The sequence below is a fragment of the Mustelus asterias genome, chromosome 5, assembly GCF_964213995.1.
Source record: "Mustelus asterias chromosome 5, sMusAst1.hap1.1, whole genome shotgun sequence".
NCBI classification, from domain to species: Eukaryota; Metazoa; Chordata; class Chondrichthyes; order Carcharhiniformes; family Triakidae; genus Mustelus; species Mustelus asterias.
In genome coordinates this window covers 136,789,639-136,802,979 of record NC_135805.1, presented here as the reverse complement: position 1 = coordinate 136,802,979, position 13,341 = coordinate 136,789,639, and the positions used below count along the sequence as shown (strand labels likewise).

The 13,341-nt window shown below is 49.2% G+C and overlaps 1 protein-coding gene across 14 annotated transcripts in view; it reads right to left on the bottom strand.

Annotated features, from left to right (window-relative positions):
* dst (dystonin) overlaps positions 1 to 13,341 on the bottom strand; it is a 653,330-nt gene that overhangs the window by 106,223 nt on the left and 533,766 nt on the right. For all 14 annotated transcript variants that reach the window (XM_078213315.1, XM_078213329.1, XM_078213327.1 and 11 more), the window contains 2 exons: positions 12,583 to 12,824; positions 8,992 to 9,198 (listed from right to left, as the gene is read on the bottom strand). In XM_078213315.1, the coding sequence (XP_078069441.1) occupies positions 8,992 to 9,198; positions 12,583 to 12,824 (449 nt within the window). The remainder of the gene's footprint in view (positions 1 to 8,991; positions 9,199 to 12,582; positions 12,825 to 13,341) is intronic.

Here is a 13,341-nt window from a genome sequence, read left to right as displayed (position 1 = left end):
GAGGCTTTTCTCCAGTGTGGAAGTGCCAGTTACAAGGGGGGGCAGGTTCAAGGTGAGAGGGGGAAAGTTTAAGGGAGATGTGCGGGGGAAGTTTTTCACCCAGAGAGTGGTGGGTGCCTGGAACGCGCTGCCAGAGGAGGTGGTGGATGCAGGCACATTAGCAACATTTAAGAGGCATCTGGATGGGTTCATGAACAGGGAGGGAATAGAGGGATACGGTCCGAGTAAGGGCAGAAGGATTTTTTTTTAGTTTAGTTCGGACATCATGATCGGCACGGGTTTGGAGGGCCGAAGGGCTTGTTCCCTTGCTGTACTTTTCTTTGTTCTCTGAAAAGCATGACACATAGAATTATAGAATCCCGACAGTGCAGGAGGAGGCCATGCAGCCCATCGAATCTACACCAACCACAATCCCACCCAGGCCCTATACCCCTAACCCCATGCATTTACCCTAGCTAGTCTCCCTGACACTATGGGGCAATTTAGCATGGCCAATCCACCTAACCAGCACGTCTTCAGACTATGGGAAGAAACCGGAACACCCGGAGGAAACCCACGCAGACACGGGGAGAACGTGCAGACTCCACACAGACAGTGACCCAAGCCGGGAATCGAACCCGGGTCCCTGACGCTGTGAGACAGCAGTGCCAACCACTGTGCCACCCTTCAACTTCAACTTAATAGCTTCAACTTAAATTTGCACTTTGCAAAGGGAACCTCCCCACTGGGCATAATACCCAAGGTTTATTCAGGCTCTGGCAAATGAGAAAGGGATATCACATCAAATCAAGTTCAGGTCTTATCTGGTGGGTTTTTTTTAATCCTCAAACTAAAAGCAAGATTTACAAATACCTCAGGAGTGAAATAGCTTCATGTAGAGCCTCTTGGCCATCTGTTGACTCTGGCTGTTTTTTTCCCTGCACTGTCCATGCATTGTTAAAGGAAGACTTGCATTTTTATACTGCTTTTCACAACCACTAGACATCTTAAAGCATTTTATAGCCAATTAAGTACTTTATGAAGTACCATCACTGTTCCAAACGAGGAAACGCGTAGCTTTTTGTCACAGCAAATTCCCATAGACATCAATATGAAAATTACCAGAGAAAACATTTTTATGTTGATTAAAGGATAAACATTGGCCAGGACAGTGGAGAGAACACCCCTGCTCTTCTTCGAGAGTTTTTTTTTTTACAGCCACCCAGACAGGCAGATGGCTCCTTGGGTTTAATGCCTCACCTGAAAGGCAGCACCTCAGACAATGCAGTGCTCCCTCAGTACTGCACGGAAGAGTCAGCCTTGGTTTTGTGAATCATTGAGTAGCTACAGTGCAGAAGGAGGCCATTTGGCCTATCGAGCCTGCACTGACAACAATCCCACTCAGGCCCTCTCCCCGTAAGCCCACATATTTACCCTGCCAGTCCCCCATGACACTAAGAGTCAATTTAACATGGCCAATCAACCTAATTCGTACATCTTTGGCGTGTGGAGGAAACTGGAGCACCCGGAGGAAACCCATGCAGACACGGGGAGAACATGCAAACTCCACACATATCCAGCACAGTGGCAAGCACTGTTGCCTTATGGTGCCAGGGACCCGGGTTCGATTCACAGCTTGGGCCACTATCTGTGCAGACCCCACACAGCCATTCTCCCCATGTTTGCGTGGGTTTCCTCCGGATGCTCCGGTTTCCTCCCCCAGTCCGAAACAGGTGCGGGTTGGGTGCGTTGGGCCATGCTAAATTCTCCCTCAGTGTACACCGGAGTGTGGTGACTAGGGGGTTTTCACAGTAACTTTATCGCAGCGTTAATGTAAGCCAACCAGTGACAATAATAAATAAACTTTATCCAAGGGCAGAATTGAAACCAGATCCTTGGCACTGTGAGGCAGCAGTGTTAAATACTGTGTCCACCATGTCGCCCTGAAGCGGGACTTGAACCCAGAATCTTGTGATTCAGAGGCAAGTGTGCTACCAACACAGCTGACACTCCATGCTGCTGTAAAAGGCAGCTGGGGTGTCCTGTGCATTGTCAGTTGATCTTGAATGAATGTTATTCTGACAGCACACAGCTCCACTGGCTGACGTGACACCAGGATTTGAAGTTTGGTCAATGAATATCAGGCAGCTTGTTCACTTTGCAAGCAACAAGTGCAAAGCTGCAAGTTGTAACACTGTTTAAAGGGCCAGGCACCTAACGTGCAGGTCAGGCAATTTTTCCGGAAATCTCCCGACTGCAAAATGCCTGGAAGTACTCTGACAAGTTGTGGTATGTTTCTGAAATGTTCCAGAGAGTGAAGCCACAATAGCACAGGGAGGCAAGAGGAATCAGTGGCCAGGCCACAGATTGGCTACAAGAATTATGAGAGGGACAACAGAGGAAGGTTTTTTAAAAACAATAAATCAATCGCAGTTTATAAAAAAACAGTCCAGAGGACCTGCAAGTGCCGTGACCACCGACTTAGTGAGGAATTGGAAAGCTTCTCTCTCCCACACACCCCTGGAAATCCTGCCGATCTGCTGAATCCACCTGAGAAAGGCAAACACTGACTGCTCGACTGCAGAAGCCATCACAGCTGCCAAAGTGAACCTCAAGATTCAACCTCTTCACTTTGGAAAGAAGGAATTGAAGCACTGGGCCTTACAACGCTATCTCATGGAGACAGGTTTGGAAGCTCGTATCTTTTTTATCTGCTTTTAATCCCTGTATTGGTATTTTAGTTAATAAGTTTACCACTTATACCTATGTCACCTTCAGCAGTGGTCGTTGTCATAAACAAACCTTTATCTTGTTTCAGACTGAAGCTTGCCTGTTGGGTTATTTTTATTTGAATTACTCATAATAGAATCATAGAATCCTACAGTGCAGAAGGAGGCCATTTGGCCCATTGAGTCTGCACCGACTCTCCGGCAGAACATCTTACTCTGACAGAGCACAACAGAGCACGGTGGCACAGTGGTTAGCACTGCTGCCTCAAAGTGCCAGGGGCCCCGAGTCCAATTCCCGGCTTGGGTCGCTGTCTGTGCGGAGTCTGCATGTTCTCCCCATGTCTGCACGGGTTTCCTCCCACAGTTTGAAAGATGTGCTGGTTAGGTGTATTGGCCGTACTAAATTCACCCTCAGTATACCCAAACAGGTGCCGGAGTGTGGCGACCAGGTGATTTTCACAGTAACTTCATTGCAGTGTGAATGTAAGCCTACTTGTGACAAGAAATAAGTAAACTTTAAGATATTCACCCTGCTAATTCCCCTGACCTATATATCTTGGGACACTAAGGGAGAATTTAGCATGGCCAATCCACCTTACCCACACATCCTTGGATTGTGGGAGGAAACTGGAGGGAGACCACAAAGACACGGGGAAAACGTGCAAAATCCAGACAGTTACCCAAGGCCAGGAATTGAACCTGGGTCCCTGGAGCTGTGAGGCAGCAGTGCTAACCACTGGGCCACCGTGCTGTCTACACATAGGCGCATCTACATTCTTAGGTCATGGACCACTTGAAGGAAATCTCTTTCATGTGGTCGTGACACATTAATGGAAACCCGTTGAGCTGGCGGCTGAAACATCTTTCCCTTCCACCACTCTGCCTGTCTGCAGCTCACTCAGGCTCTGACTCACCACATGCTGACCCCAAATTCATACTGGCCTTCGAGGTGGGTGGAGAGGCAGGATCTGAACCGAGTGAGTGTCAGATTCAATGATGGAATCTCTTCACTGGTGTTCCTGCTTTCTTCCTCTTCACCTGTGGGCGAGTAGGTGGCAGCTCTCAGGTGTCTGAAAGCGGGAACTCTGAAGGGGAAGGTTGGTGTGAGGGAAGGCAGTTTGCCAGATAGCAGGATGAGGGTGAGCTGACAATTTCGAACGGGAACAATGCAGGAAGGTATCATCACTGGGAAGTCTCTCAGTGACACCGGGTACCATAGGCTCAGTCGTAGCTGGTGCCACGATGCTGAAAACCAGCTCCGCTTTTGGGTTCAGGAGATGGCGGCGTCCTTGACCCTCACCGGCTCTGCTCCCTCCGCCTGAGTACAACCGTGCGCCGCAGGAGAGGGCCGAGTGTTGGTGACCGCATTGCAATGTGTTTGGGGTGATGTGCATGCCATGGCTGAATCGCTGGGAGATAGTGGAGGCAGTGAGAGGCGGGTGTGAGGCTGGCAGCGTCGGTAGGTGTGTGAGGGTGGCGTGGCATATTTGGATGCTTGGTGTGAGTCCTGAGTGCCTGTGAGTGATGGGGGGGCACTGCAGTGAGCAATGGGAGAGGTTGGTACCACGAGTTGTAGGAGATTTCTGGAAAACCCATGGGTTAACATTGACCATCTATTAGACTCCATGTGGCACTCCAGCCGGACTCTGGAGTTCATCTTCCTGGCCACCCTTTCTCAGAGGATCACCCTCAGGGCTTTCTGTCCTCACCCACAGTTTCTCTCCTTCTGCCCTTCTCCTCCACTAATGCCTCCATCGCTTACTACAGAACCCTCTCCTTGCCCTGATACACATTTTGCAATGATTTACGCTGCAGTAATGCTTTCGTTCAGCTTGTGCAGCCTGCCTTTATGGAACCATAGAATCCCACAGTGCAGATGGAGGCCGTTTGGCCCATCGAGTCTGCGCTGACTCTCCAAAAAAGCAACTTACTCAGACCCACCCCATCCCCGTGACCCCATGCATTTACAATGACGAATCCACCAAACCTACACATCCTTTGGACATTTAGGCCGCGGTTTTGCCATCGCGACATGCCTGTTTTTGGCGCGGCGCGGTCATAAAGTGAGGCATAAAGCGATTAGCCTGATTGGGACCCCGTTTTCACGTCCGGCGCCATTTTAAGGGCGCCTGATTTCCAATGCGATCAGTCTCTCGCCGGAAATTTATAACCTCGCTGGGAAAGGTTCTCACCGGCGAGAAACAGACACGCTCCCCATGAAGGGGGAACAATCGACTCGGCCTCGTTGGCGGAACCGGAGGCCATTGAGGCCCCCCCGGGGAGGCCGAGGGCAAGGGGGGGTGGGTGCCCCTTGGGCAGTGCCAGACTGGTACCTGGGCAATGCCCACCAGGCAGTGCCAGGGCGGGACTAATGGGGGAGGGGGCAGTAGGAGCGGGGCTAATTGGGGGGGAGGAGACCCGCTGCCACTCTGCAGTGATCGGTGGGGGGGGAGTGCGGCGGGTCTGCGATTGGTGGGGGAGGGGGGCCCACGATCAGTCTGGACGGCAGGGTGGAGTGGGGGGGGCAGTCAGCAGGGGCTGCATCTTGGACCACGGGCCCCCACGATTGCAGGGGTGAGGGAGCTGCTTCAGGCTGCATGCAGTAGCAGGGGCCTGGCAGCTCCTTCTTTGTCTGTCAGACGCCCTGCTACTGCTAATGTGCATGTGCAGCATCAGAGGCATGCACATGTGCAGTACCTCCTTCTGCAGACTTTCGGACGCATTAAGCTTCGCCTCTTAGCTTCTGCAGCGAGCAACAGGCTCGCTTAGAATTTTGCAGCCATTGTGCGTATGGGGGAGCCTAAAAACATGCCCAAAAGATGGATCTGGAACTCTTCCAGTTCCACGCCCGCCCAGCACTTAGACAAAAAAATGGTAAAAAAACCACCCTTAGGGTCAATTTAGCACGGCCAACCCACCTAACCAGCTCATCTTTCGGACTCAGGGAGGAAACCGGAGCACCCGGAAGAAACCTACGGTGGCGGCACGGTGACACAGTGGTCACAGCTCCGGGGAACCCAGGTTCAATTCCAGCCTTGGGTCACTGTCTGCGCAGCATCTGCACGTTCTCCCCGTGTCTGCATGGGTTTCCTCCGGATGCTCCGGTTTCCTCCCACATTCCAAAGATGTGCGGGTTAGGTGGATTGGCCATGCTAAATTGCTATCTGGGAGACTAGCAAGGTAAATACATAGAGTGATGGGGATAGGGCCTGGGTGGGATTATTGTCAGTGGAGGCTCGATGGGGCCAAATGGCCTCCCTTCTGCACTGGAGGATTCTACGATTCTATGATCCCCTCTGCTGTGCAGAGGCCAGAGGCAGCTTGAAGGAACAGCCAGCAATGCAGGACTCAATGGGCTGGTCACTATGTTCATGCAGATGAGGTGAAAACTCAAAGTATCTGTATTGTCCACCTTGATCTGTGTGGCCACGGGCAGGTCACAAATCGGGAATCGCACCCTAAAACAAAGGACTATCCTATTTCTAACTCGACAAGTCTAAGCCTGGGTTTAGTTAGTCTGCAGTAATCCTTGTCAAATTGTCAATTTTGCTTTCATGCAAAATAAAGTCACATATTGGAATGACAGGGAATAAATATCCCATTACGGAAGTGCTATAACACATGAAAAGTCAGCTTCAAACAAGACAACAGATGGAACTTTCCCTACTGCCCTCCCATTGATTATCAACGGAGGCGAGGAGGAGAATTCCAACCTGACTGGATTATCAACAGTATTTTTACCTCAAAGCCCAGCACATCAAAGCAACAGCTCACATTACAGGAAATGTGGCATGCTGCCAACAGCGCAGGCATCACCATAAGATAGATGTTCTGGAAGGGGAAGGTGAGACTGGAAACCATGGAGGGTTTTCTGAGCAAGTGCGTTGTTTACAGAACAGCTGTAACCAATAATGTTTGCAAGTGTGAGATCTCAGGTGCCGAGTGTGGAACATTAAAGGCTCAGTGTTCAAATACGGAGCTGATCATGAATACAATGTAGGTTTTGCTCACTGCAGCCTTTTGTAGGAAACTTCTGTTCATGTTTAAACAAACTTTAGTCTCAGATCAACGGAAGGATGGGGTTTAAGGGGAAAGAAGTCTTTCTTAGCTCTCAAGCTTCATGTTCGAGCCCAGGAACAGACATTTTATTGAACACCAGGGACAGGAAAGGGCCGTTCAGTCCTTTAATCCTGCTGCACTATTCGGCGGCTGATCTAAATTCCATTTCATAGAGTCCCGACAGTACAAGAGGAGGCCGTTAGGCCCATCGGGTCTGCTCTGCCATTCATAGAATCGTAAGATCCGTACAGTGCAGAAGGAGGCCATTCAGCCCATCAAGCCTGCACCGACCACAATCCCACCCAGGCCCTATTCCCGTAACCCCACGTATTCACCCTGGCTAATCCGCGACACTGGGGTCAATTTAGCATGGCCAATCCAGCTAACCCGCGCATCTTTGGAGTGTGAGAGGAAACTGGAGCACCCGGAGGAAACCCTCGCAGACAGGGGGAGAACGTGCAAACTCCACACAGTGACCCCAGGTGGGAATTGAACCCGGGTCTCTGGTGCTGTGAGGCAGCAGTGCTAACCACTGTACCAATAGGCCACCCCAAAGTCCTCAGGGCACTAAGGCCAGACTTTTCAGCAGCCAAGCTCCACACCAGGTATTAGGCTGCCTCGGAACTGTTTGTGGGGCAGCAACAGCAGCCCCAGCCGCCCCCTGGAGTGAGAGTTCCATCTTTGCCGGCACTTTGTCCCAACGCGAGTGCGGCAATCTGGGAGGCTTACCGACTCCCTCCACCTGCCTTTCGGATGAAACTCCAGCCCAACATGACTGAATAGACAAGCTGCTTACAATTTCAGACATCATGGGGGCGGTTCTCCCATTCCGACCCGTTAATTTTTTGGTGGGTCGGGTCGGGAGATTCGCGCGTGCGCTGATTCGTGGGATCGCGCATGCGTTCCCGATGCACGTGCATCTCCCACAGCCGGATATCCGGCGCGATTGGGATAGCATCTCCCACCTCGCCAGTACAAATTCACTCCGGCAGGGTTTTGAGTAGCTCCCCACTTTCGGGGAACTAGCGGGAGACCCCGCTTGAGTGAAGGGGGGGCAATCGGGGCCCCCCAGGGAGTCGGGCGGCAGGGGGGGTACCCTGGCAGTGCCAGCCTTTTAGCTTAAATGTGTTCTGGTTACCGATCATTCAGTGGCTGAAAACAGCCTCTCCTTACTCACTCTATCGAAACCATTCGGGATTCTGAACATTCTGCTCTGCTCTAAAGCGGATCAGCCCCAGCTTCCACTGGTACTGTTCCAGGGGAATCTGAACTCTCTTCAACACCTTGATGTCCTTCCTGAGGGGAATTCTTCCTCATATGGGTGGCAAGATGACAATGGGCGGCATGGTGGTTAGCACTACTGCCTCACAGCTCCAGGGACCCGGGTTCAATTCCCGGCGTGGGTCACTGTCTGTGCAGAGTTTGCACATTCTCCCCGTGTCTGCGAGGGTTTCCTCCGGGTGCTCCGATTTCCTCCCACAGCCCAAAGATGTGCGGGTGAGGTGCATTTGCTGTGCTAAATTGCCCCTTAGTGTCCCGGGATGCAGAGGTTAGAGGGATTAGCGGGGTAAATGTGTGGGGTTACAGAGATAGGGCCCGAGTGGGATTGGTGTCGTTGCGGACTCGATGGGCCAAATGGCCTCCTTCTGCACTGCAGGGATTCCGTGAAGAATCCAAAAACAACACAGCTTGTGCCTCACCTCACATTGGCACTAGATCAGGTGGTGCCAATGATATTTTTAAACATTCTGGGTGGAATTTCTAGGTCCCATCCGCCATGGGAATCGTAGCGGGCGGTAGGCCATACAAAGGTCTGTTAACCTCAGGTGACCGGGAAATCCTGCCCTCTGTTTCTTAAAGAACACTAACACACACCAGTTTCGAAATGGTGGGTATGAGTGTCGCTACTTCCCGGGAGTTAACTGCCCCTTCTACTGCATCAAGCATTAGTGATGGATTTGCTGCTTTTGAAGAATCCAAATGGGACAATTGATGGACCAGGCAGATGGCTTTAACAATGAACAACTTAGCTCTGCCGCAGTTTCCATATGCCACTTGTGGCTACATCAAGCTGTGCCCACGATGCATATTTAAACCCTCTCCAAAAGCTCTTTGTCACTGGAGAATAATGAACTTTTTGCATATTTATCAAATGCACCTCCGTGTGTGAACCACAGAAAACGCGCACCTTCCTGGTGTAACAGGAGGAGAGAGTGTGACATACCTGCTGAGATCTTTGTATGGCAGCATCGATTTCTTCCACTTTCTGTGCTATAGTGTCGCTCACTAATCTGTAACGCTCGTTGTCATCGGATACCAGTTTGTCGAGCCCTTCTCTCGCTCTCCATGGGACCAACTCCAATAGAGCACTGCTGACCTCATTCACCGTGTCCAGGTTTACCCTGTGCTCCACCGTCTCCTTCCTCAGCTCCTGGGGGTCAGCACAGAGTTCTCTCATCACACAATTCTTTTTGATTATTTTTATTTATTTGTTAGTCACAAGTAGGCTTACATTAACACTGCAATGAAGTTACTGTGAAAATCCCCTGGTCGCTACACTCCTGCGCCTGGTCGGGTAAACTGAGGGAGAATTTAGCACGGCCAATCTCCTATCCAGCATATCTTTCAGACCATGGGAGGAAACCGGGGCACCCGAGGAAACCCACACAGACACGGGGAGAATGTGCAGACTCTGCACAGGCAGTGACCCGAGCCGGGAATCGAACCCGGGTCCCTGGCGCTGTGAGGCAGCAGTGCTAACCACTGTGCCACCGTGGCCAATAAAGCCAATTCTTGGCTTTAATGCAGCATTGTGTTGAGGAAGTGGACATTGCAGGGTACAGTAAAAGCAACCTGGCACAATGAGTGACCACACTTTCCTTTCTCTTCCTAAATCGGTTAACCCCTGTGTACCTCCGGTTAGGACACCATCCGTACCACTCCCTGACCTGGAGGTAAATAACACTATGGCTGGGATTTTACCTGCCCGCCTGCCCGCCACGGGGGAATCAGAGTGGGCGAGGGGAGGTGCATGGGACGGTCCATTAACCTCAGGCTGGATTTTACAGTTTCAGGATGAGTGAGTCCCGCCCTACTGTCTGTCGCCAGAGTTATTGAGGACAGTTTTTAAATCAGCCCGCTAACTGTCCAACTTGGCTGTAATGTTGATTTTATTCTCCACCCAATTTAGAAATCGATGGAGTGTAATACTTGGCAGAGGATTTTTTTTTTACATAGGACATGGGCGTCGCTGGCGGGCCAGCATTTATTGCCCATCCCTAGTTGCCCTTGGAGGGCAGTTGAGAGTCAACAATATTGCTGTGGCTCTGGAGTCACAGGTAGGCCAGACCATGAAAGGATGGCAGATTTCCTTCGCTAAAGGCCATTCGTGAGCCAGATGGATTTTTCCAACAATTGACAATGGTTTCATGGTCATCAGTAGATTCTTAATTCCAGATATATTTTATTGAATTCAAATTCGATCAGATGCCGTGGCGTGATTCGAACCTGGAACATTAGCTGAGCTTCTAGATTAACAGTCCAGCGATAATACCACTGGACCATTGCCTCCCCAATTTGAAACGTTCACTAGAGCGACACAATGCCTCACAGCACCAGGAAACCGGGTTCAATTCCAGCCTTGGGTCACTGTCTGTGCGGACTTTGCGTGGGTTTCCTCCGGGTGCTCTGGTTTCCTCCCACAGTCCAAAGATATGCAGGTTAGGTGGATTGCCCATTCTAAATTGCCCCTTCGTGCCAAAGATGTGTAGGTTAGGTGTAATAGCCACGGTAAATGTGCAGGCTTGTGGGAAAAGGGCAGAGGGGAAGGCCTGAGTGGAATGCTCTTTCGAGGAGTTGGTGCAGACTCGATGGGCCGAATGGTCTCTTCTGCGCTGTAGGGATTCTATAGTTCTAAAGTTTTGCAGTGGATTCCTAGCCCCTGAGTAAGGTTAATTATCCCCCGCTAGGCCAGTCTAGGTTTCTGTACATAATCTGAGATTTAAAAGGTATAACAAAATAAAAATCAGATTAAAATTCTGGAGAGGAAAAAATGAGATAAAGAAACACAGCAGTACTTTAGGCTTCATTTGTTTAAAGTTAACACAATTTAAAAAAAAAGTGTGACCAAGGAATTTTCTGTGCCCATGTGGCATATTTTTGTGGTGACAGAGGTGGCCCACCATTGCCGTCAATGGCTTTTCCCATTGTTCGCACCCTCTGTCGTTGGAGAACCCTCGGAAGAGGGTCACCATCGGCGGGACAGGAAGGTCCCACAGACAGTAATGGCCGGAAAACTTCGGCCCAACTGTCAAAATGAAATTTAAAGAGTATCCTCTTGTTGTGTGAAAGAGACTTTTGTTTTTCCCATAATGGTGAAACACTCAATAGTGTATACCTGTGATTGGGGTGGATCTTGGCTTTGTACGATGGTGTAAACTGGATGCCAAGTGAGTCAGCAACCTATTTCACTTCTCTTGCCAAGTTTCACTCCAGTGGAATTAAGATGCAAAATGGGTGCTGACTCAATATTACGCAAAGTCCATGTTGTCTCATTGAGTATAGTCAACACTGTTTGGATCAAATGCTAACACTACATGAATCAAAAGTTCAAGTGGTTTCTAACACAACCCCCCATCTAGTAATCTGGCAGCAGCCCTGGCCGCTGCTTAACCATCTGAAATGCTTTATTAGAGAGGCTATTTTCCCTGCTGTTATCATCCTTGGCTCTTGTAGCAGCTCTCAGCCGTGCTGTGATGTTGACAAGAGAATTAGCAATAGTGCCAATACCGTATTTTTGAAGCAAATAACCTGCAGTTAATGACGAAAGTGTCCTTAATTCAGTAAACAAAATGTAAGTCAAAACTGCGGTCAATATATATACCATTGGCATGAACACTAAGATGTAATATTTATTCCCAAAAAAGCAGTGAAGGCATATTTTTAAAAATGCCCAATGGTGATAATTTTACTACATTTCTGATAATCTTGGTTAGAATCCTAACCATTAACAATATTTCTTTGCAGTGATGATATAACAATGAGCAGACTGTATATCAGTCTCAATGACCCACTGACAATGGCTGTTGCCCTCAATACAAACACACGATGAACTTTGCCCTTTCAAAAGCACCAAGACTTTTTATGCCTCCCTGGAGCAGCTGTTGGTAACAATGGAAAACATGGGTCTCCATCCCATTGGCTCCCTCGTCAGTGACACCCAGGCTCGAAACGCAGGGAGCGGTCACCCAGAGGTCACAAGTTTCTGCTTGAGCGATTTACTCACGCTGTACTGACAGTGTTCATCTAACTATTGAAGTGCGAGATTACACAAAGCAAACTAAATCAGTCTCTGACACAGCAACTCTTCGTCAAGTGGTTCAAACGCTAATCCTTTCACTCAAAGGCATCAGTGAATGATCCCATCTATCTACAGTCAGGTAGCTAAAGATCACTCACTAAAACACACTCACACCCTCACTAAAATATATGCACACAAACACACTAATGTATGCATGCAAACACATGATTCTGTATGAACACATTCACTAAAACTCAAACACACTATGGTACACTAACATGCACACTAACATACATTAGCAAACTAACCTGCACACATCAACCCACTCACATGATGGAAAATCCCATTTGTATAGACCTGAACAAACGCATGCACACACATGAAAATGCACACACTCATTGACCCACACACACACCTCAACTAACATGATGGAAAAATCCCAATCATAGGGAGGCTGAACACCCACACACACAGTTACAAAGCGAGGATACACACATACGCATACGCAGCACTTACTTTCTGCCTTTCCTGTGCTTGAGCTAGCTGTTCTCCTGCGAGTACCTCCGCAGCATACGAGGCCAACTCAGCCTCGACCTTCTCGAGCCAGGTAGCTAATACCTCGTGAGCAGACTGAAACTTGGCAGCCAGCTGCAGGGCCTGTTCCAAGGTCTTCAAGACTTTACCACTGGTGGTGGTAATCTCAGCATAGCGAGCTTTGATACCATCTAACCTTTCTTGAATGATTATAACTTCATCCCCTGTAAAAGGAAAGAGAGAGAGAGCTTAACAAAAACAGAAAAAATGCTGGAAATTCGCAGCAGGTCTGACAGCATCTGTGGAGAGAGAATAGAGAATGTTTTGAGTCCGGATGACCCTTCCTCAGAGAGAGTTTAAGGTGCTCTGAGTGTTGTATAAACAATACACAATAAGCAAGAGGAGAAATAATTTCTGATTCTGTTTAGCTGTGTGTTCATGCAATTTTCCAGCCTGCCACAGCTGATTTCAGTCTGAGTGACACCAACTCACATATTCAACACATTTCAGAAAATCCAAAGAGAAAGTGTCACTTTCGATTGAGAAAGGAAAGACAAACTTGTATTTATACAGCACTTTTCACAACCTCAAGTTTAAAGTTTATTTATTAGTGTCACAAGTAGGCTTACATTAACACTGCAATGAAGTTACTGTGGAAATTCCCCTAGTCACCGCACTCCGGCACCTGTTCGGGTACACTGAGGGAGAATTTAGCATGGCCAATGCACCCAACCAGCACGT